Raw genomic sequence first — 25,327 nt, forward strand, 5'->3', positions numbered from 1 at the left:
CAAACATAGCCTACTACCTCTTAATATGTTAAATAAAAAAATTTGAGTGATCAAGCAGAAAAGCATTGTAAACAACACAGGGGGCTTCTGTAATGTAGGTTATGTAGCCTATCAATTTGATCAAATAAGACAACAGCAAATAATGGTGTGTGGTGTTGTAGCATTGGAGTTGAATACCGGTAGATGCAGCAAAAAAAACTAAACTAAAAAAAACTAAACTAAAATGAAATGACACAATGAATTCTGCAAGTATAATAAATAACCCAACAAACAAACCAACCAACACATTTAACTAGTTAAACAGTTGGCCGAAAATAATGGCAAAGCATAAACCAAACACAAAAATTGAGGAATCCTCAAAAAAATCGGACTATAACTGCATATTCTACAAAATTGTGTGGGTTTGCAGATCTGTTAAAATTGCAAACGTAATCCTTGACAGCCCTTTCCTCCCAAAGGCCAATACTGTAAGTGACTGTTACTTCGACCAATGAGCTGCTCCAAAGCGCAGTTACGTAATCATAACAGAATGCAAAAGCCAATCGTAGTGTTCGAGGTAGATCTCGATGTCCCTCCTCTGTGTGCGAGACTGCCAGTGTGTGCGCGCGCGTGCTCGCGCGCGTGCAATAAACACTCAAGACAAATCAGTCACGTGACTCCACACGATAGTCGTTCATTGGTCAGAGGAGACCAGAGGGCGTGCCGACGGTGGCGGCGTGCGTTTGCCTATGTGACACAATTACAACAACTTTGAGCTGATGGTTGGGGAAGTTTGCGACATTATCAAATAACACCCCATCGTAAAACCCAACTTTCCATCAACTTCATGCATACATTGGCATTGGAATACACGCTATGTTTTGGTGTACAATGAGGTGTGTGGAAGATAATTTGAAGGGATCATTTCCTTGAGGATTTGGCAACAATTACGCTACGCCCCACTTCAGTCCTGGTGCTGCACTTTGGTTGTTTTTGCATTTTGGTGGACCTCGTCGGCCGTTGCCCCGTTCCATTTCCATGAAATCGTGCGGAGTATCGCTCACCGCCGCTGCCTCCGCTGCTGCTCGGAGTCTCAGCGCTGCTGGTGATGAGGAGAAGAAAATGGCGTCGGGAAAAGCGAATGAAATCGAAGAGGACTTTCCAAAGCTAACAGCGCAAGAGAGAGAGAGCTTGGCCGGAATTGACAGGTTAGATTATACGCAATCCAAGCAGTCTACCCGTTCTATTTTTTTATATATTGTATTCCTCCAACGCCGCCGTGTAAAACATATAAACGAATGCCCCTCAAGTAATACGGAACCGCCTGTGTTGTCTGTCCTCTACTTGCAGTTCACTGTTTGGATTTCAGAGGCTTCATGAAGATGGCGCCAGAACGAAGGCCTTGCTGTTAAAGGTATGCCACTGAATAGGATCACAGTCGCAGCTCTCCGTTATCTCCCCTGATTTGTGCAAATCCCACCTGGAATGAGTGGTACAGACCTCTCAACGGCATGCTAGTTATGCCTGGCCACCACTTTACACAAGCACCAATTTCACCAACTTTCATGCTGAATCAGACAATTGCTTTGGCAGTAAACCTGCTTTAGATGATCGATGCATTGGGCAAGCAACCTGTGCATAGGCACTGGGCAGCGTTACAATTGTGTCGTAATCGCTATATTGTTTATGTACACATACTAATGAGTTCCATAAAGGCTGGCACGCATAGTCCACAGTTAAATGGCAAAACGAAAATAATCCCCATTCCCCACCCTGTTTAATTCACTAGTGGCACCAGGTGCCGTAAGGCAACGAGTTGGGTGATGATAACAATGCATCGAGTTTTAAAATGAATCGTCATCTGCATTCTGCAATGTCTGTACTATAATCAGCAAAGCCCTTCGTGGTAACTGTAACAGATTAAGTCGATGTTACACTATTATTACTGTGCTAGCTACATTTGTTGAAATATTTAAGCAGCCATTGTAACCCAATGAGACTCAACGAGAACGCAAATGTGTGTATATAAAGAACATATGTGCGTGTAGCACGCAAACGTAATTGAAACATGAATTAGAGCGATTGCATATTTCTTTAACAATTTTGGAAGGCGACAAAGTGTACTGGCACGGGACTGTTTGTTCCACCGGTGCCATCTGTCCATCCTTTCGGAGTCCAAGCGACAATACGACGGCCAGAGTTTGGCTCGTACGTCAGCCCACTTTTGCTGCATTTATACTTGTCGCACGGGCCTTTCGCTCGACAAAAATAACGTAATTTTCAACCGATAAAAGTGTTGACGCGACTCGCGTCGCTACTTTTCCACTTGAAAAAACGTCATTTTTGTCGACAACATTGACGGAACGATCGAGTCGTCTCGTCCGAAGAGCTATAAATTAAGCCCAACTGTCCCGCAGTTTCGCTCCATTTAACGATCACGCCGCCAACAGTAACCAAGTGTTGTTAAATAAACAACATTGTTAATTGTCAGATAAACAAGCGAGCGTTTTTAGTTGTACGTTAGTAAAATAATGGCTGCTTAGCTCGGCCCAAGATGGCGGGGTAGACAGAAAAATACCTAGCCTAGTTAGCTAGCTACTAGATAGCTGTCGCCGCTAGGCTAACCAGTCCGCACAGTGCGCACACGTAAAGGAAGACAAAAAGACGAAACTACAACATCGGGTCTAAATTGACCAAAAACTGCTACATAAAAGTAGATGGCTGAGACACTGACTAGACGGTGCAAATGTAATTTTGTTCACACAGTTGCTATGACGTTTAGAACGAGTCTGTGTGTAACACTACCTCTGTTCGGTGTACGTGACATCAACATGTGGCTTCTCGTTATATTGGAGTTGTCTTTAGCCTGTTTCATTGTTGTTGGGGCGTACTTTCAGCCCTGGCCTAGTACTGCTCTGAGTCAGTTATGCATAGGGTTCTTCTGGTTGTTGCTGTCCTGCATGCTCTATCGCTACAACAACTAAGTTAAGTTAGGCCTTTCATAAGCATAAATGGATTTTCTCACTAGATCCTTTCACAGGGGCAGCCCTCTATACATCAACAGGATTCTCCTCACTCTCTGGACTAAATTCATATTGAATTAATGCATTTTGAATCTATGCTATTTCCTGTTTCTGCTGCAAATTTATGAGACGAGTACTAATACTATTATGATATCGTGCACACCTGGATATATATTGCAGGTTACCACTAACATTCATTTATACATTTGATCAATGACTGTGAGGAATACCCTCACAGTATTCATAGTTGGGTAAAGATTTTGTGATCTTATGTGTCCCTGTAGCTGCAATTTTAACACTAGATTGTTTTTTTATAGTGGAATGAATCTAGATTTGCAATACCCTCCATTGATAGCCCATTGATCCAAATTGAATTTCCGATCTGCTTGTAATAAACTACGTTAAACTCGCCTACATTGCAGCTGTAGGGCAAGCTTGAATTATCCTCTTTCAATCTGCATAGCGTTTGTTTCATAAAAATCGGCCTGAGCTACTTTCTGTCAAGAACTTCTATGCAGGTGATTATTTTTCTGTGTGTTGAAATTTGTAAGCACTCGTTTTTTTATTAACTGGTCATGCCGCGGCCTCCTGCATTATGTGCAAATTCGGTGGTACGCTGGGGTGTTCAGTGACTTCGACGAGAGCTTCCAAACTCCAACTCTTAGAAAAAGAATCATCACAAGTTCTTGACAGCTCATAACGTGTCTACGGTGGGTTTTTATGAAACAAACGCTTTGCAGATTGAAAGAGGATAATTCAAGCTGGCCCTACAGCTGCAATGTTGGTGAGTTTAACGTTGTTTAATACAAGCAGATCGGAAATTCGATTTGGATCAATGGGCTATCAATGGTGGGTAATGCAACTCTTGATTCACCCCGTTATAAGAAAAACCAGACCCGTCAGAGTTACCGTGTGGAGGTCACCAGGGTCTGACTGTACTGTCACACCCAAACTCACGTAATGGCTGCTAAAAACTCAGCTTCCCATCATGCACCTGTGCAGTGTGAAGCTCAACAGCGCCACTTTGTCACCTGTTGGTACTCTAAACAGAAAGACAGACAGACATAGGGACAGACAGACACACATCGCTGTTCCAGAGTGGCTGCACCACTCAAATATCTAGTGTCCCTGTAAAATGTGTTGCCGGGCCAGTGCTGATCCAATGGGATAACTTCATTAATAGTATGGGCAAGCAAAACATATCATGTAATTCATGTATTTGAATGTAGTATACCGGTAATGCTCTAAAGTTATGTTACAAACGCCTCTACAGTCTGTCTCGTTAAAAGAAAGCTCACTTGAGCTACTTTTATGCAATGGAAAATGTGTTAGGTTTAACATGTACAACCTCTCTTAGAAGATAGGTCATTGAATGGTCAGTCAAAGGGTCTTTTACTAGATGATGATCTAACACTGAGGTCTTACAAACAGCTGATTCTTTTTTTTTGTCCAGTTAGACTTTGCTCCTAGCATTATCTTCATATTATTGGTGAATAATTTGAATGCAGTTGACACAGTGTCCTTCTAATCACCGGGAATGACATAGCTGAGCAAGCTTAACAAACAAAGCCCAAGATTCCTTGAAGATGGTGCTCCAGTCAGCAGAAACTGTTTAGCGCACTGCTGGTCAGTGGTCACCTGTAGCTGATGGGGATGACCTGTTACGCAGAGCCTGGGAGTCGATAGTCACTGAGGGGGCGCTTGTTTTACAGGCGACCGGATTAAGGTTGGTGAGGGGTCCGTTAAAACGACCTTGATTAAGGTTGGTGAGGGGTCCGTTAAAACGACCTTGATTAAGGTTGGTGAGGGGGCCGTTAAAACGATCACGTTAACTTGTACTGCACACTCACCCTGCCTCTGTGATCCGCGATCAATTTGAAGAATTAATCCAACTTGTTGAGTTGAGAACATGGAGAAGGGCTAATCATAACCGTTATATTATGGTTTAAACTTTTATGGGGAGCTGGTCAGTTAGTAGTTTGCTTCAGACCAGCTCCACTAGACTTGATTGATTTGACTTTTGACCCACTTCTTTGCAGTGCACTGGCATGATGTCATTAATTATTTGGCAGCACCTGTGTAACATTCCAACTCCAAGTAGTATAAACATTTTATGGGCGGCGGTAGCTCAGGAGTGGCTGGATGGTAACCGCAAGGTTGCCAACTCTCGGGCTCCCCCAGAGTTGGTGTCGAAGTGTCCTTGTGCAATACACTGAACCCCAAATTGCTCCTGATGTGCTGGTTGGTGCCCTGCATGGTTTCCACTGCCATCGGTGTATGAATAGCCCTTTCCACACCTAAACGCAAAACGGTCTTAAGCTGCGCACTTCTTAAGCTGTGCGCAGCTTAAATTCCGAGTTTTTAGACAGCTTGTGGATGGAAAAGAAGCTCCACCTCCGCGGAAGACTTGCGCGGAGGAGAGCGTTTCCGGGAATCTGGCCGTCGCGCAAGTTTTCCGCGGAGGTGGAGCTTAATTTCCATCCACCAGCTGTCTAAAAACTCAGAATTTAAGCTGCGCGCAGCCGAGAACGTGCGCAGCTCTTTCAATAGTGTGGCAGCACCTAATGTGTGTGTGAATGGGTGAATGTAATGCACAATCTCTCTAAAGCGCCTTCGATAAAGGCTCTATATAAATGCACAATTTACCATTTTAAATGACTTTCATATACTCTTAATATCTTTTTTTCAAATTATGTTTGGCCTAATAGAGGTATGCACATGCAATAAAGTGAGTGGCAAAGTGAGTGGTAAAGTGAGTTTAATGTCGTTTAACATCGTTTAATGCAATCATATTGGACTTTTCTGTTTGGATGTATGAGCTGTCAAGGCCAGAAAGTAATTTTTTGGCACTCAGTAGGCGTTCCCGCATAACTTCCTGGTTTGATGATGTCATGCGCATACCCTCTATTGAAATTTATTCTGGGAACGCCTACTGAGTGGCAAAATTACTTTCTGGCCTTGACAGGCCATGCGTCCAAACAGAAATCTGATTGCATTAAACAACGTTAAACTCACTTTACCACTCGATTTGCCACTGACTTTATGCATGTGCATACCCTCTATAGATCGAAATGTGCTCAGTGTTGGCTATTTTCTGTGTGTTCATTTCAATAAATAAATAAATAGATTAATTAATAAATTTTCGACTTTGAATACACGGTTTTAAAATATTGCGTGCACATCCGCTAGGAACATCCCTAATATAAAGTTCTATCATTGGGTGGTTTTCTGTGAATGTAATGCTGTCTGTGTGCACGCGCGGCCGAGGAACGCATGTGGGCCGGTTAAAGCCCCCCCCCCCCCCCCCCCCCCCCCCCCCAGCCACAGAAATGTCTGCTTTTGCACAAGGCAGTGCACATTTAATTTCATTCCATATACAACATTTGATTAAGGAATATAATATGCCCTTTGTATTCTTTCTGTATATCAGCAAAATGTAGATTTTTATGTTAGACATTGAGGGATATTAACACCTTGAGGGCCCGGGCCTATTTAATCCATTAATAAAATGTGCCCATCATTTATAGCGCCCGGACCACTTTTACCGGGGGACCGGAAGTTGTTGTGAATGTCTGTGTAGCAGCTAACAATAGCCACACCACTCTAGAGTCGATCGACAACGACGGGAGGTAAGAATAAATCTATCGCGACTAGCGACTGGACCGCGGAGCGCCGTCTAACACAGGATCTTTTTTCACAATTAGACGGGATGATTTAGATCGCGAGTTATGAACGTTTTAAGATTTTCGTTGTCGTCCGCTAAACAGGCAGGGAACATTTTCGATGACATGTCACTGTTGTGCTAGCCTGGTTAATAAACCAGACCGAATCAGCCGTTGGCAAAAAAAAATTGCCTACCAGCGGATTACGGTCTGGCGAGGCTCAGTAGCACGCCTCTTTCCTACAACCGAGAACAGGTCGGACCAATCGGGACACGGTATGCAATATGGGCGGGCTTTGGTACAGTGACGTTCAATGCTTGAGACTTTTGACTGACAGTAGCTCTGACCAATTGCGTCAAAGAGAAAATGTTTGAACCCGCCCCCCGGGAAATGAAATCCAAGTGGAGCCAGCCCAGACTAATATACCGCGACAGTGTTGTGTGATATTAGTCTGGCTTATTAGCCAGGCTACTGTTGTGCAACACCGCGGATTGCTCAACAAGCGCTCCTAGGCTGTGGAGCGATGCGACCGGTTTTGATATTAATGTCAGTCCTATTTATCAATCACCGTCTCGGGCAACTTGACCGTGAACTTTAACTTGACGGTGATCTCCGTCTGGGGCCCTTAAACTGTTAAGATTCTCAGATGAAAAAAAAAGAAAACGCTGCTTATCAACTAACTGGTTAATCGATTGATAAGGTTATCGATTAAGTAATTCATCGATAAATCCCATCCTACACACACACACACACACACACACACACACACACACACACACACACACACACACACACACACACACACACACACACACACACACACAGGTAGCAGTATGGAGTGATTTGCTTAGCCGTTATTTAAATTCTGAGTGACTAGTCCAATGCAAAACAAGCTAGGATGGGAGGGAAACAATTCAGTGTTAGGGTATTGTGTTAAGTTTTTTTGTCCAAATCCCATAACTACTTATGTTTTTTTTTTACTTTGTTTTTATTCAGGGTTTACAGACACATTCAAATAAACAAAAACGACAACCGCATAATACAACAACAACACAGTACAAAGACAAACTTCACGACAAACCTCTACCTCAGCTAATCGATTTAATAAGCGTGTGTGTGTGTGTGTGTGTGTGTGTGTGTGTGTGTGTGTGTGTGTGTGTGTGTGTGTGTGTGTGTGTGTGTGTGTGTGTGTGTGTGTGTGTGTGTGTGTGTGTGTGTGTGTGTGTGTGGGTGTGGGGGGGGGTAGGTATTGGATTCAACTATAACATTGACATTTGGTAGACACTGTCTATGTAGCAATAACTCTGGTTGTGTTACCAGGACTGGCACTTGGGACATCTTCATGAAATAGTATTTAATTGGGCTATTTGTGCTTGGCTGATCTCCAACAAAGCACACAATGGATTAGCCTGTGTCGATCCCTTAAGGAAAGGATAATTGTTTTTTGAAGTAACTGTAAAATTTCACACTGACACGTGTACGTTATGCTGGCTGCCCGTAATAAAATATCCTGAAAGGACTTGAAGTGAGTGCTGATCTTTTTGTTTAATTTTTTTTCAACCCAGGCCTTATTGGAGTCTAATATTTGATATAATAAATAAATATCTATTTGTTGATATGCTATGAAATGTATATACTGCACAGGCGAGAGTGGACGCAACTGTCTATAAATACAACACAAGATATGTTGGCCAGAGCGCTCTGTCTTCTGGTCTGGAATGTAAAATAAAAGCATGGTGTACCTATAATGTACTGTTGCTACAATTACAAATATAAAATAACAAGTGTGTCCCGAAATTTCGTATTTAAAGGACCACTTCACCACTTTTCAACCTCACTAATGTTCATGATAAAAAGCCACAATTTGTTTTCTACTCGGTCTGTCTCATAGGAGGGCTGTGGACAGTTCAGAAACCCGTCCACCAGTGACATCATTGATGGGGAATCCAAACTAATAGAAACTGCAGGCTTTCTATTCCTGAAAAGTTGCAATGCGATAATGGAAGTCATCGTTCTCATGATAATAAAAATCTAAATATATATATACTTTTTAAATCTTGTTTAAAAAAAGAATCTGCCTAACGATGATGTCACTGGACGGGTTACCGAACTGCCCACAGCCCTCCTATGAGACACAGACGAAATTTCTTGTAGAAACAAGAAATGATCACATAGTGATATTAGTTTGATAATTATTGTAGTAACTTATGTTTGTGTGCCACAGCCTCACATTAATGGCTTAATGCACGCCGGACCCGCATTTTCAAACTGTCCACTCGTCGCGACGGACCCGACGGTATAAAAGATGTTGTGAGTGATTCTTGGAGCGCGTCTGACTGACCGGATAGCTGTAGTAGGCAGCATTGGCTCCGCCTGTAGCAGGAGTGCTTGCTGTCCCATCCCATTGGCCAGAGGTGCGTGTGTGCATGGATGCAGACAGTAGGCAGCATTGGCTCCGCCTGTAGCAGGAGTGCTTGCTGTCCCATCCCATTGGCCAGAGGTGCGTGTGTGCATGGATGCAGACGGTAGGCAGCATTGGCTCCGCCTGTAGCAGGAGTGCTTGCTGTCCCATCCCATTGGCCTGAGGTGCGTGCGCGCATGGATGCAGACGAGGCAGCCAATCAGGCTAGAGGCTAGGCCGTCGGTATGACTAGGGCTAGAACAGGTCGTCTAGTTTTCATGAGCTTTCATTAGTCAGGTGGTTTTACCTGACACAAAAATGTGGTATTTTATCATGAACATTAGTGAGGACCAATTATATGAAGAGATATTGAAATGTGGTGAAGTGGTCCTTTATTAATCTCAGATTAACTACCAAATTGTCCACATTTTTGCCATAATTTATGATTGCTCTTTTCATGCATGTTTATTTGTTTATCACACCCGACCAATCGGAAAACTTTAACAATGCATTGCGTGTTGTGAATTCACAACATTCATTTAACATTCATTCACATTCATTTAACCGTATCACTGCCACCTGGCGACGCAAGTGACAACGGATCTACTTGGTTTTAGTGTGATGCACGTCCGTTTTGGGCGTCTATTTTACATGCTAACATATTAGCGTCAATTCTAGTGAGCTAAAATGAGGCCATCCTTGCTCTAGAAAAGGCCAATGTTCCAATCGGGATCACCGGATAATCAGAAAAGGCCTCCGAACATTGGCGCTTTGTCAAAACCATGGAGAGCTCCGTAGATCTAGAGTTATTCAGCTTTTTAGTCGGCCTGTATACAAGAAGTGAACGGCACTGTGAACGCGTGAAACCGGACTAGGATCGCTGAAGAAGGAAAGGCCAAGCAAAAGAAAAAAGAGCGTTCCGCCAGGAGCAGTTGCCGGTTGGATTCTAATTAGCGGAACGTTCTGTCACGATCAGTTTTTGTGTTAACACATTTTGGGCGGGAACCCCTTTTGGTGTTTTAAACATTGTTATAATTTAGCTATTGAAAAATAGCAGATCTACAAGCTCATAGCGCGCCACCGAGTGGCGCGCTACGAGCTTGTAGGTCTGCTATTTTTTTTAAATCGTGAAAATATTTATTTCAGAAAACTGGAGGATTTAGAATATATATTTTTTAATTTTGAGGTCAGGCCTGAATGGGTTAAGGGTCCCCTTTTGGGGGGTTGAAAATATGCCCACCCTACTTTAACCACACTGTGCCGTTTACCCTCTTCCAGGCTGTCAGCTGCTACGATGCGCTCATCCTGAAAGCAGAGGGGAAAGTGGACGCAGAGATGTTCTGTCAACTGGGTCACTTCAACCTATTACTCGAGGACTATCCAAAAGGTCTCTATCCCTCTCTCTATTTTGCACACTTACTGTCAGTGTTTTTATATAGAGCCTACAAAGAAAGTATTGTCTATTTATCAGTATATGCTATTGCTATATAACTATAGAAAATCTGATTCATGGAAAAGCGATTCTGTATGAGACCCGGCAATACACAAATTGGTCAATGCTCAGGCACAGCTGATTTTAAATATGTAGGGCATTTGTGTGTGTGATATTGTGACTAACTGCACCCATCTTCCCCTGTTGCCTTCTCTCTTTCTGTATCATGTTCTTTTTTCCATCTCTCCATTTCTCTCAGCATTATCTGCATACCAGAGGTACTACAGTTTACAGTCTGACTACTGGAAGGTGAGTTCAGTCAACACTTCAACACTGCACTGCAAACAGTTGAAGTAGATACAACATCTACTTCAACTGTTTGCATTCAATGCACCTATTTCTGTACAGATCTCTTGTCTATACTTGACACTGAACCAATGATGGGCTTAAAAGTTTGAAACAATTTATTTTATTGCAGACCAGCATATTTGTTTGGATGTAGCGAGCTAACCAAACAGTGTTTGATTTGGTTTCAGCAAAGAAATTAAGAAAACCCACAGCCATTTTTTTTTAATTTAGATTAGTGTTTGGATTGAATGTTTTCACTTGTCATTACTAATGGTTTTCAAAGAAATGCACATTACTGCAGGGCTACAGAATAACTATTTTTTACAGTCGTTGCAATACTGGTGCATTTAGGTGCGCCCCAAATCTTTCACTTTGTCTTTTCTTAATGCATTATGTGAATTACTGTAAACGGGAATAGCTTGCAAAGTTTGAACCTTCACTTATTTCTATGACATTTTGATGGCTATTTTATAAAACATCCCCTCAAAGTGTACTGTTGACTGTGAAATGTTTAAGTGGTCATATTTTAATAGTTTTCAGGCATAAGCAAAAAAGAAAAGTGTGTGTGTGGTCATCTAGCTTAACTTTGACTGCTTTTCATATAATTCTGGTCATTTAAATTCTTAACCTGGACCTTTTATGATGCATGTGTCTGAGAATGTGGCGGCATAATATATCTAATGGACACTTTGAACTTATGAACTGATTTTTAGTCACAGATAAAGAGCACATCCGAATGTAGAAATTATTACTCATCTGTGGGCAAATGTCTACAGTACCAAAGTTTCAGTCTATTTGTGTCCTAGACATAAGCGATCCAATCAGCCATGATGGGACACTGTCTAGCCTGTCATTTCCTGGCTACCAACGTGGGTGCATGTTGGGGTCTTACCAATAGTAGAGGTGTCTGGAGTTTGACAGTGAATGGGACTGGCAGCCATGGGCTCCCAAGTCTTCACTGACTGTGGGTGAGAAGGTTTGCCTTGGACTGGGTTGACTCACTCGCTCAGGCCTTTTATGAGCTCTTTGGCAAGGCTTTATTGATCATGTCACGGTTACTAGGACAGGGCTAGTGTGGCTGTCTGAGTGAGTCTATATGCGTCCAAATTAAAACTACTAGTAACTGGTGTACTGACCATGGTGGCCCAGACCAAGTATTGAGTGCAAAATTAATATATATCCGTTCTGCATAGTCTGCTTCGGCCAGCGTTGAAGAACAGTACAGCTGTATTCGGCACTCCAGGTTATATTCTAAAGATTTCTCCAGCCATTTGAGACCATGTATCCACTGATGTCTGGTGGTAACTATGGAGTAATGGTACTGAATGTGTGTTACAGAGAGGACTTTGTGAAAGCTACAATATAATATAATAATATAATGGTAACAAAAAGAGGTTTGGTGGTTGAAACATCTCAGTGATATCTTGGATGGTAATTTCCTGCTATAATATGAAACTTGCACTATCCACACAAACTCAAATCCTGTGCCTAATTTGGGCTGCAGAGAATAAGTTTGTCTCAACCGTTTGTCCTACGCGGCAGAGGCAGTAGTAGGGAACTTTCTTATAAGTCTGTCTTACATTTGATGCTTTGCATATATCAGCTTACAATTGAGACTAGAACCATGGCGGAGGAAAATAATAATAACTTATTAATCAAAACAGAATAAATATGCTGTATCACAGTATCTGCGCCTTATCCTGGTTAATTGCCTGTGTCCGTTTGCTCATGCGTGTGGAGAGGGAAAGTAAAAGCCACTTTTCCACGTGAAAATGTGCGAAAATGCATGTGCACGAGGCGTGTGCACGCGCATTTTGCGGCAGCACCTCCTACTGTGAATATCTTCCCGCGGCCATGACTAGAACGGTAAATGGCCAAAAGTAAATAGACCTTTATTGATCCCCGGGCCGAGGCAACCGTTAAGACAAAAAAATATGGCCCTGTGTCTGTGTCACTGGAGAAATCCCCTCCCTATGACTGAATCCATTCAATCCAAAGGTGTTGCTTGCCAAAAATAGCCGATCTACAAGCATCATGAGTCATGACACATTGTGAGATCACCTCTTTTTGGCAAGCAACGCTGTCTGATTAATGAGCCTATCATTAGCCTATTGCGTTGTGATGTCTGTTGTTGTCCTTTCTACTCACTGTGACTTCAGCTCGTTCAGAAGTTTCGTTATTTCCAACCGTACTCCTCGAACAAAGTACTCCATAACAACAAAGAGGGCCTCTTCTTGTAAGCGTAACATTTTAAAATACTTAAGTTGTCCAGAGATTAAATGCAGAAGTTTTATTGTCGTAGAGCCATATTACTTTCCCCTTAACCCATTTAGACCTGAGGCCAATGAGAGATAAAGTAACACTGCAGCGGCACCCAGTCTTAAAGGAGCATTCAGTGATTTGGGTGATTTGGAAAAAAACCCCGGTCCACCCGGTAACAAGATGTGCACATGCACACGCTCTACAGTGGGGGAAGTACAACAGACCAACAGCACATGCACCAAGGCCCACCCCACTCGATCATGATTGGAGGAAGGCCCCTCTCATCCTGATTGGATGAAGGCTTTGCCACCCAAAGCCCAAACCGAAACTAGGGTTTTTTGACCCCAGGGGTTAACTGGGGACAGGGAGGAACTCTTTATATGGTCACCACGCTTTATAGTAGGGAGGATTATCCAAAAAATAAGAAACGATAAGTGATATTTGAATTAAGTGAAATCACTGAATATACCTTTAACTCATTGACCGCCTTCTAGTGGTGGCTCAGAGTGGCGCTCATGCCACACATAACTCAATGGACGAGGCTCTTAGATTTGGCCGGAAACCGAGAACCGGGAAGTAAAAACCTGCTGTTTAACGATTGTCATTTAATCCTCCCAAAACATATTTTATGTAAGCTAGGATCATATTGTTTAGAGAAAGGAGCCGCAAATCAAGCTTGTTTTTGGTCTAAAAAGAAGAATCAGAGTTATTTATGTTCTAAGAATATGCGTCCCCATAGACCTTTATAATTTCTCCAATGATTTAAGGATGTTCATGAACTTCATGTGTGTAACATCAAGCCATAGGCTAATTTTAGCACCATTACCATAGCACCATTTTAGCATCGTCTGTCTGTGTCGAATCTCAGGTGCATTCAGCTACTTTTCTTTCACACCTTCCAACCAATTGATCCCCCGAATTTATTCAACTGCCAGTCTGTAGTCGTCTGTTTGGTGGAGAGCTACCTTTTAGTCCGAAGGCCCGTTATAAGAAGTGACCTGGGCCGTGGCTCAGCGGTCCAGGCACCTTGGCTGGTAATCCAGTTCAGAACAATGGGCTGTCAGACGAATGCCATGCCTCCACAATACTTTCATCGAGTATCTGCCTGCCTCTTTTACACTATTAAAGAGAGGTCACAGTTCATAACTAGGCTAAGAAATTGTTTTGACATTTTTGGTTTCTGAACAACTATTACTTGATGTCTGATTTATTCTGTTACAACACAGTTACTATCCTTGTTTTATATTGTTTTTTGTTTTCTTTCTTTCAGAATGCTGCCTTTCTGTATGGCCTTGGCATGGTTTACTTCCATTACAATGCATTTCAATGGTAAGTACTTCAATGTGAAAAAGCCTCTGTGTTGTGTTTTCTCCGCTAGTTCTGTTCCTATTTCAGATTCTCAATCCCATTTTTTTGTTTTGGCCTCCTTTGTGTGATTGTATTATTAATTCTCTAGGGTCACATAGCTTTGTCAATAACATGCAAATGTTTGTTGTTTGTTGCCTCTCTGTCCTAGTTTAGCTTAGGTTTGTAATTTGAAAAGAGAGATAAGTGTCCAAAGCGGGAGGAACAAGGAGGCAGTATATCTCCTTCATATTCTATTGCAGACCTTGTGTTTGCAGGGGAGTGAGTTTGTTTGAAAGCTGTCGCGCACCTATCATATCCTCTGTATTGACTTTGGGGGAGGCAGTTGTAAACTAACGTGCACAGACAGACACACAGACACGTGCACACATGCACACGCGCACACACACAGAGGAAGGGCACTGGGGTCAGTGTGATTGTGTCCCTGTTTGAACTATCCTCTTTGGAATAATGGGTTCACGGTCACCTTAGAAAATGCATTCAGTCCCTGCTGTGGCTTTCCACCACTTGTGGCCTTTCAAGCAGCCCAGCTGTTTGGCCAAGTTCAAGCACTGGGGTTTGTTGTTTTCCCAAGTTAGTTCTAAGCGTGTGTGTGTGTACTGTGTTTACCATAGATGGAGATGCTGGCTCAGGGTTTTCAAACTGCAGCCACCATAAGTCTTTGCTCAGCAGTGTTTTATGGTTGGTTGGACATCCTCGTGGAGAAGTCTGCCTTTGTAAGGGCTGGAGTCTAACATGACAAGTTTGAGGAGCCACTGCTTGGCTCAGCTCAACTTTGTCACCCAGATTTTCATCCTAGCTGATAGTGATTTTTAAATAGCAGCTACATTATTACAGTTTTGTTTTGTGTTTACTGTTTTGTATGATTTGTTCCTTTTAGTTAACTCTATTTTAGTTTATTTGTCATGGTGTGTTTGCTAGTTAAAGTTAAGTCTGGATTTGCAACGTTTTCTACTTTGGTTTTAGTAGTCCCCCCCCCCCCCCACAATGTATTTCAGTTTATAGCTGACATGAGATGTTTTCTAGTAAAACATAATAAAGTAAAAAGAAGAAAATATGGTGTTTTGTGTGGACAAACATGGTTTACCTACTCAATTCTGTTTTTGTTTCAGCTTTATAAATGTTTTTTTTTCCTCCACAGTTTTTGTTCAAACTAGGGCTGAACGATATGGACAACATTTCATATCTCAATATTCATGTCCAACTATTTAAATAGTTATATGATATGATGGGTTCACATTTGTTGTTTGATATTTTATTTTTGTAGCAACCTGTGAAAATGTTTGGTTTTCTACGACTTGATGAACACTTTCTTTTTTGAAGGCTGACCGGAAGTCAAAACATAACTGTTCATTTGATGCATGTGAAGCAGCTCCATTGGCTCTGACTTGATGAACATGCTAAGCTTAGTCATTGCAAATTACTGATCTCGAAACAAATGGATGTCAGTCCGACCAACCAATGTAAACAAACTTTTCATACGGATTGCGCAAGGTTTTGGCAAACGGCTTGCTGCATTTAGGACTTTTCAGATGGCACCCAGAAATTAATTTTCTTTGAGCGAGCAAGTAGGAGGAATGAGCAATCTGAGACAAGCATGTATGCTCATCGCATGCACATGCTCAGTGCCCACCTGTCCCAAGACTCGGCGTGCAGAGAAACAGAGGGGTGATTTTCCTTTGGCACTGGCGAAAAATCAAAGGGAGTTGTTATTGACTTAAGCGGTATATTCCTGTAGCTTCTAGCTTACATGCACGGCAAGGGATTGACATCGTCCATATCGCGAATATGGATCTCTCGCATTTTCATATCTAGGTAACCATACGATGACGAAATATCGTTCAGCCCTAATAAATGTGACACATTGTAGTTTAGTGGTGGAAGGTGTCGATGGCAAGGCTTAATATTGACTGCTGCAGGTCCCTTCCCTCTCTCACTGTCCAGGCCAGAGCAGCCCCCCTCAGCAGAGGCCCAGGCAGGACAGAGAAGGTAGGCCCACTACCTACCTTGGTTTAGCTCATGTAGAAGCCCATACTGTAGGAATGTGTGTATGTTGGGCCGTTTGTACATTTAGAGCCCTAATGGTTTGTAGTTTGTGCAGTACATTAAGCCACATCTGTCTGTCTCATTGGACCTAGCTAGTTCAATGCTGCTGCTATTTGGGCAAAACTGGATTAGCTGTAGATAAAATATCGTGATTTCTTTTTTAGCATTTAACTAAAGAGTGCTGGGGTCTCTTTCATCAGACTGGTGCAAGTCAATGCTGAGGCTCCACTGCGTTCCTCACCTTGGCTGTGTTGTCCATTACCATGGCTAGGCTAATGAGGCAGCATTCATCTGGTGTACACGCTGCACTGGTTCTGAACCGGGCCTCCTCGCCTCCCTTTGCTCTGTGCCCCAGCTCCCCCAACCCCCCCAGCTCCCCATGGCCTCTGCTCCCTGCCTCCCACTCTCCACGTTTCTGCTTGACTTATCCCCCCCCCCCCCAAAAAAAGCCACTGCATCCTCAGCCGTGAAGTCTTCCAATGCTGTTGCTCTGCCAAGTTTACATGTCCCAATCTCCCAGGCCAGGGAAATGTGTGTGTGTGTGTGTGAACGGGGGGGATGGGAGGCTAGCGGGTCAACTGGGTTTCTCTAGGGCAGAAATTACGTCACCCAAAAGGAATGCTGAGCTGTCAGATGGTGAATGTTACTTCACAGCTCTGGTGCAGCGCTAGCTCACCGACTCTCATTATGGAGAGGCACAAGATATAAGTGGTCCTGCTTGTTGGCTACCGCCAAATTAACTTGTATACATCACATGGTTGTAGTAGGTCATGCAAGGCCTGAATGAGTTTTGGTGGTGACCGTGCAAGACGAACACTGTCCAAAGTTGGATAATTTGTAACGTAGCACTTAAAGCGCCATCGCTATAGGGGGTATGCGCGTGACACCATCATCATACTCTGAGGTTATGCGGGAACGCATAGAAAAATACTTTTCTGGCCTTGACAGCCCATACAACCAAAATAAAAGTCCTATCTGATTGCATTAAACAACGTTAAACTCGGTCACTTTGTAACTCACATTGCCACTCGATTTTCCACTAATTTTATGCATGCGCATGCCCTCTATTAGCAAAGCTAAACTGTGTTATTTGGCAGACATTGAGAGGTAGACCTGGTGCTGTCCTCAGCTGCCCTCCGTCAGAGGGAGGCTAGGGAGCCTAGGGTATTCCTTAGTTCAGGGGTTCTCAACGTTTTTGGCTGGGGACCCCCGGAAATGCTTTGGCCGTGTCTCGCAACTCCCGCCCCGCCCCCCTCCCCCAATACAAATTTGACCACTACAATAGCCTTAATAATAGCGAAAATACATCATAATTAAATACTGAAACCAGATATAATAATTACGGAAAGTTTATGCATGCACTGTGTACTAGTATGTACACTCTTAATTTCCATTTTCCAGCAATTCAGTTGCAAAAATGAAAGTAAAATAAAAACAATTTTGGGACCCACGGGTTGAGAACCCCTGCCTTAGTTTATCTGCTGGTTAGAGTCAGCCTTACGCTCTGTGCCACAGCCTATCGAGTACTAGGCAGAGGAAAGACACGCCAAGCATACATTCTGGAGCCAGGCAGGGAGAGAGGGAACACAGGGAAGGGAGGGAGAGTGGGAGGGAACAGATAAGTGAGGAGGAGGGAGGGGAAAAAAAGGGGGCCAATGAGTTCAGAGCGTTTTCCCTCGGAGTAGCACATTGTGTGTTTGTGTGTGTGTGCTGTGTGTGCGTGTGTGTGTGTGTGTGTGTGAGCCAGCAGAGAGCTCAGTACTCTTCTATCTCCTGCTGGGGAAGGGGGTTCATGCTGTCATGTGACTGCCATTGTTGTTAAAAGTACTCAGTAAGTGGCTTCATTTGGAATCTGTTATTCATTAGTCTGTTTTATGTTGTGGAGGAGAGGCTTTTTGTTGTCAAGGTGACGGCAATGCTTGCACTTTACTCATCATTTCAGCCTCTCTTCTCCCATTCTTTCCTGCTCCCTGCACCCATCACCACCACCTGTTCCTCCCCTGGTTTAACCCATTAATACCTGACGTTGATTCTACAAATGCCTTCCAAATCAGTAGTTCTCAAACATTTTCGAGCGGTGCGCGCGTGTCCGAAAAATTACACAGATGCTTTCCCGGTTTTAATGGGTTAATTCAAACTAGAAATCTAGTCAAAATTATGCCGTGATTCTGGCTGCAAACAGACTTAACACAATCCCGCCAAAAATGTGGCCTACGTTAGGGCATTAAGCAACTAGTTTACTAGTCGACTAGTAAATCCACTAGTCGACCTTGTTGGTACTAGTTGACTAGTTGATAAGAAAGAAAAAAAAACGTTATCCCCCCCCCGATTTTGTAGGCCTCAAGATCAGTAGATTATAGTTAGTCACCAATGTACACGGTTTTTAAATGTACAAATATTTATTTCCAAAACAAATATGTAGTTAGTCGACTAGTAAACTAGTCAACTAGTAAAAATGACTAGAAGTGAATGCCCTAGCCTACGTTCATTGTCGACAAGCGCCAAAATACGTAGGTTAGGTTAATTCAGTTGTATAAATGTGATCCGCTCTAGTGGAAAGACTACTCACATTAGCTTCGGATGGCTATCTGTTGTTAGCCATAAGACTGGACTGCGCCATCTTGATTGTGCGTGCACACACGTTTTCAGTCGCTTTAGACTCCAAATCCCCACTCCAGGCAGCATTTCTGGTAACGCTTATTGCACGGAGCCTATCGGTCGCAGTAATGGCGCCGGCCTGTACTTCTCATGCTCCAGGCAGAGAACAACAACCGGTCGAGACAACACACAAACACACCCTTTCAGCGCTATCATTTATTGAAAAATTAGGATCTAATTCACGCCAGCATTTGAGCTTTTATTTTGAAAAGCCGCCATTTCCGCTCCACTCCACGCGCAGTAGTCTTAAATTAGGAATTTACACGGAGCTGGGCCGGCCTTGTTTACATTGTGAATCCAGACCGGAGCTCTGCAGAGCTCCAGATCGTCAGCTCTGTGCCGTCAAAGAAACGCTGTTTTGACCAAAATGCCATCTGGGACAAGGAATAGGAGATACAGGCGATTGAAAGAAATGAATAGAATGGATTATTATGGCGACGACGATCTAAGATGGGCAACACAGCTAGCTAACCGGCTAACGTAAGTAGCGGTTTGGCTCGAGCAATCGAACGCTCTATAAAAGCGCAATTGCCGAAGGGCTTCGGCAATGGCGTTAAGTGTTAGTATCAAAATTAGGCTTCAATTGACAAAGGTTTTCGGCAATTGCGCTGAAAGTATTAAGTTGACACAACATCCGGTCGCTGTGTTTTGGATCTTCAAAATAAGGGTTGAACAGGGGGATATCCTGGCATATAGTAATCATTCTTTAATTAATCCTGGCGGGGATTGTGTACAAAGCCATTGCGAGCGCCTATCTCGCAATCATACACTCTCACTCTTAGAAAGTCGTCAAAATGTTTTTGCTAAAATCAGTGTTGGATGAAATCGCCTTTTTCTTTTTTACTGTCTGTTGCATAGAAGTGGGAACATTTCAGTGGTGCTCTGTGTATTCACTAGAGTGCAAAAATGCATATCTTGGGTCGTCCATTTAGACAGCTTCTCTCACTGATACAACGTAAATGTGTGATTTTTGACCGTGTTTGTGAAAACGAGTTTGCTTTGTGGAATAGAATCACCCTGACAAGGTGACTTGTTTCCAGAAATCCAGATGCAGGGATATTCATTTTAGTGTTAAACATCATTATTACAATACAATCACCAGTGTTTCCTGCAGGAAAAAGCTTTGGCATGGTGCTGGGCACGGGGGGGGGGGGGGGGGGGGGACCTTCTGGCGCGCGGCCTTTGAACATTTTAATTAATGAATAAGATTAATTTAATTAATTAAGATTAATTTGTATTGACACTGGGGAGGCACTAGGGGGACACTGCATGGGGAGGCACTGGGCAGACACTGGGGAGGCACTGGGCAGGCACTGGGGAGGCACTGGGCAGACACTGGGCAGACACTGGGGAGGCACTGGGGAGGCACTGGGGAGGCACTGGGGAGACACTGGGGAGGCACTGGGCAGGCACTGGGGGGACACTGGGGGGGCACTGGGGGGACACTGGGGAGGCACTGGGGAGGCACTGGGCAGACACTGGGGAGGCACTGGGGACAGACACTGGGGAGGCACGGGGGGGCACTGGGGACAGACACTGGGGAGGCACGGGGGGGCACTGGGGACAGACACTGGGGAGACACTGGGGAGGCACTGGGCAGACACTGGGGAGGCACGGGGGGGACACTGGGCAGACACGGGGGGGACACTGGGGAGGCACTGGGGAGGCACTGGGGAGTCACTGGGGAGGCACTGGGGGGACACTGCATGGGGAGGCACTGGGGGACACTGGGCAGACACTGGGGGAGGCACTGGGGACAGACACTGGGGAGGCCCTGGGCTGGCACTGGGGAGGCACTGGGGAGGTACTGGACATTTCATATGATTCACTAGCCCCCCTAAAAAAAGGGAAAAAATATTTGTTTTCCCCTTTTTTTGCAGCTAAGCATGGCACGATTTATTTCAAGCATGGCGCGGCGCCATGCCAATAACATTGTGCAGGAAACCCTGAGCCTGTACTGAATGTGTGCCATCTGTCTCCGTCCTCTGCAGGGCGATCAAGGCATTCCAGGAGGTGCTGTACATTGACCCCGGTTTCTCCCGCGCTAAAGAGATCCACCTGAGACTGGGCCTCATGTTCAAAGTCAACACAGACTATGAGTCAAGCTTAAAGGTATGTATATAACAACACACAGCATTGCGGTGAATTTTCAGTTTTGGTCAGCTGACGGCAGGACCAGCAGATGACCCACCGGGGTGATGGAGACATCAGTGTGGCAGAATAAATTCCTATTCATCCTCGTTTGTATTGTTCAGCCTAACGTGTAATCATAAAAGGTTATTTTCGGTCTGAAGTAGTGTTTGCCTCTGTTGGTCCCCACGTGAACAAAGGTGTGTGGATCATCTGTCCCGTCTGCTTGTCCCTGGGCCTGGCCTGCTGTCTATTGACACCATGTCCAGATAGTAACGGAGAGCTGTGATCCGGCTGGAGCCTATGGATCCATTGTTGTCTGAGAGTGCTGGTTCCCTTCAGGGGGACGGGGGAGCTATCTGATCCTGGCCTTTGTCCTGCACAGACGGACCTCAGGCCTTACAGCAGACCTAACCATAACTGTACGTCTGACTGGGCTTGAATAGGGCAGGGGTTCTCAACCCGTGGGTCGCGACCCCTCGGGGGGTCGCCAAATTATTTTAGGGGGTCCCCAAATTATTTTCAAAAAATATATATATATATATTTTTTTTTAATTTTAATTTTCACGATTTTTCAAAAATAGCAGACCTACAAGCTCGTAGCGCGCCACTCGGTGGCGCGCTATGAGCTTGTAGATCTGCTATTTTTCAATAGCTAAATTATAACCATGCTTAAAACACCAAAAGGGGTTCCCGCCCAAAATGGTTTAAGGTTATTGTAGCAGTCAATTTATATTGGGGGTCGGGAGGGGGCGGGGCGGGGGTCCCGAGACATTGCCAAAGCATTTCCGGGGGTCCCCGGCCAAAAACGTTGAGAACCCCTGAAGTGGAATACCACTGCATTACCTGCCAAAGGACTTCGTTGGCAGTTTGGGATTTTTTACCCTGAGAGAGGCAGAGCGTCGCTTTGCAACTATACTCAAAGGCAGTGTGGATAATTGGAACACTTGGAATATATAGACGTTGCAGTGTGGAGTCTGCAGGATCTGCCGGTGCCTGTGGATTTGCATGTCGAAAATTTGAGTATGGTAATGTCCAAATAAGGAGTGGTTAGTAGTTGCTCCATTGTTGTCGAGTGCACACAATGCATGCGTGTGTAACAGATTGAGCCAAGCAGGCTGCATGTGCTGCACGTCCTCACTCTGCCATAGACACACCCCTACACTGACTGTTGACTCACTGCCAGCCACACACACACACACACACACACACACACACACACACACACACACACACACACACACACACACACACACACACACAGAGAGAGAGAGGTTGCACTGCCCCAGTTGTGTGTCATGAGCAGTGGCTAATGTTGGAGTGGTGAACAGATTTCAATCATTGCAAAGGAGGCAAGAAGTACTACGTCAGCACAGGAAAAAAAAAAGATTGAGTGATTTGTTTTGGAACGGGGCACACAGACGGTGTCATCCCGCTCCTCCTTCCCTAAGAGTAAGCTCAGATAAATTAAGCTTTAAATGACAATGAGACATTGGTAGTTTCAGTCAATGAACTTTAGACAAGGCTCCAAGCCAGCCTGTTGTGTTACACTGCATTTTGGCACCGTTTGGATGTAGTGCCTTATCTGCCTATGCTGCCTGCCCACTACTACACACACACTACACACACACACACACACACACACACACACACACACAGCACTCAACACTTTCAACACATAACCATAAACATGCATGCCTAACCCAACTACAATTTAGCCTTAAACCCAGGTCCTCAACCTAAAAGGGACACCATGAAAAGTTAGGATAAGTTCATTGTCCTCATCTGTCCTTTTCCAGGAGTTTTCCCCTCATCTTTCTGAGTTCATTTGGTTCTTACAAAGAAGTACACATACACGACTCTCCCCCTTTCATTTCCCCCAGTGGCTGCTAATTTAAGCATGCAGAGAAAAAGCGAAAATGAGAGAGCGTGAGAGAGACAGACTGTATAGCATGGCATTCTAGTCAGGTGATGAGTCTACTGCCTCTACTGTGCCGCGTGTATCCACAGAGACCACCTTTCAGCTGAGGAAAAAAGGGAGCTAGGAGAGAGCAAGGGAAGGAGGGAGGGGAGAGGTGGTGCACGCGCCCGCCCTCTCTAGCTTTGAGGTATTGTGTGTCATCTCGCTGCACTCTCCACTGCAACCGTCTGCTGAATAGTAATCAGTGACACCGGCATAGGAGAGAGGGAGGGAGAGAGAGAGAGAGAGAGAGATAGCAAAGAGAAAATCGAGGGCGGGAGGCGAGACAGTGAGGGGAGGTGGAATGCCAAGCTGACAATCCTGCTGCATTATCTGCCTAGTAGTAGAACGACTGTGAAGGAGAAGAGAGAGGGAAGAGGAGAAGGATAGTGAGAGACTGGAGGGAAAGATCTGCTGGAAGATGCAGCCGGGTGCCAGGCAGGAGGGCGATGTGCCAAAGGTTTAGGTAAGGGGTGAGTGTGTGTGTGTGTGTGTGTGTGTGTGTGTGTGTGGTTGCCTGTAGTATGCATATTTGTCGTGAACTCGTGATCTACCTATGGTGACTACATTTGATGTGCTAAATTGTGGTTGTCATGCCCGTTTTCCAAAAAAGGTTTATTTGTGGCTTATAATCCTCAGTTATGTGTGTATACTATACTCTGTACACCTGCCCATGCAGGTGCAAGCATGCAAAGCCCTGGTGGCCGAGAGCGAAGCTTGCAAAGGAAGAGCCAGCTGGACTACTGTTTTATATATATAATCTCTTGACATTTGACTACCTCAGCCGATGCTATTTGCTGACCCTTTTGTGAGTGTGCGTGCTGATGCCGGTAATGGTATTTGGGGGGGTTGGCCTAGATGGCACATACTGAATACTGATACAGGCCAATTCTTATGTAATGGCGGGTTTGTTTGAAATTACACTAAGGAAATCCACCACTTGTGGTCCACGGCATGAAGCGCGCCTGCCCACCTCAGTCCAGCCTGTCCAAGCCCAGTTGTGTCTCATTTTGGATGTGCTGGCTGGGTTCTCACTGGGTTCTTGCTCACAGAACCCGCTCTCCCATCCTGACCCAGATACTACAACAAGGTACCAGTGGTAGGCAGCTGCACTAATCATGTGATGCAACATGCTCACTGCACCGTGTCACTGTGCAGCTGAGGACACCAAATGCACTTGTCACCTTGGAGCCACCTATTTGTGGTTGGGGGGTGGGGGGGGGGGGGGGGGGTACTGTAGGTGAGTTGCCTCTAGTCTACTGGATCACCCAGCTTCAGTAATCTAACCTCAGCCGGATGCAGGCGTCTCATTCATCCTGGAGACCACGCACGCGGACTTGTAAGATGTCGGGTCAGCATATATACTTGTGTTCCTCAACTTTAAATGTCAGCTCGGTAATCTATGTGCGTGGTGATGTGCAATTGGTGGTTTATATCTGGGCTTCCAAGAGCGTTGTCTCTGATCGCTGATTTCTGGTTCTCACAGGTTAATGGGTCCATTGACCCTGGGTATGCATTGTGGCTGCTGGTGGCTGGCCACGCCTAAGCAGCCACGCTAAGCCTCTGCAGACATCTGCCCTGCCCATAGCAACCCTGCTCTGCTGGCTACTACTGATCACACACACATGCACACACACATGCACGCACGCATGCACGCACAGCTGCTGGATCTCAGCTTCTCGGGATGGACAGAAAAATCTAGGAACAAGAGCTCCGCCTTCCCCTCCTCGGTAATCTCTGTCTGCTACAGTCAGTGAGGTTTGAGAGCTGGCTGTTGGATCTCAAGAGGCTCAAGAGAAATAAATCACCTTCCAACATCAACTTGTCTCTCGTTTGCATATAAGTAGTAGGATATCTTGCATACAATAGGCACTCAGTTTTCCTTATACCGATGTCATTTTTCATCCTTGTTCTTATTTGCAACAATAATGTGCAGATGCTTCACAAACGTTGTGTTTACTTTACTAATTGTAATGTCATTCCTTCCTCTCTCTCTGTCTCCACAGCATTTTCAGCTGGCTTTGATTGACTCAAATCTCTGCACTTTGTCCAAAGCTGAAA

The 25,327-nt window shown here is 44.6% G+C and overlaps 1 protein-coding gene across 3 annotated transcripts in view; it reads left to right on the forward strand.

Moving 5' to 3' along the window:
* Window positions 1-341: 341 nt before the first annotated feature.
* kdm6a (lysine (K)-specific demethylase 6A) overlaps window positions 342-25,327 on the forward strand; it is a 63,364-nt gene continuing 38,378 nt past the window's right edge. The window contains exons 1-8 of one of the 3 annotated variants that reach the window (XM_079518796.1): window positions 342-1,187; window positions 1,330-1,393; window positions 10,344-10,452; window positions 10,757-10,806; window positions 14,378-14,436; window positions 16,417-16,461; window positions 21,168-21,288; window positions 25,273-25,327. In XM_079518796.1, coding sequence (XP_079374922.1) covers window positions 1,018-1,187; window positions 1,330-1,393; window positions 10,344-10,452; window positions 10,757-10,806; window positions 14,378-14,436; window positions 16,417-16,461; window positions 21,168-21,288; window positions 25,273-25,327 — 673 coding nt within the window. In that variant the 5' untranslated portion in view covers window positions 342-1,017. Of the gene's footprint in view, window positions 1,188-1,329; window positions 1,394-10,343; window positions 10,453-10,756; window positions 10,807-14,377; window positions 14,437-16,416; window positions 16,462-21,167; window positions 21,289-23,577; window positions 23,733-25,272 lie in introns of those variants that run through there. The other 2 variants (XM_079518797.1, XM_079518798.1) reach the window with 2 other exon arrangements.

The sequence above is a fragment of the Electrona antarctica genome (assembly GCF_951216825.1).
Source record: "Electrona antarctica genome assembly, chromosome: 13".
NCBI classification, from domain to species: domain Eukaryota; kingdom Metazoa; phylum Chordata; class Actinopteri; order Myctophiformes; family Myctophidae; genus Electrona; species Electrona antarctica.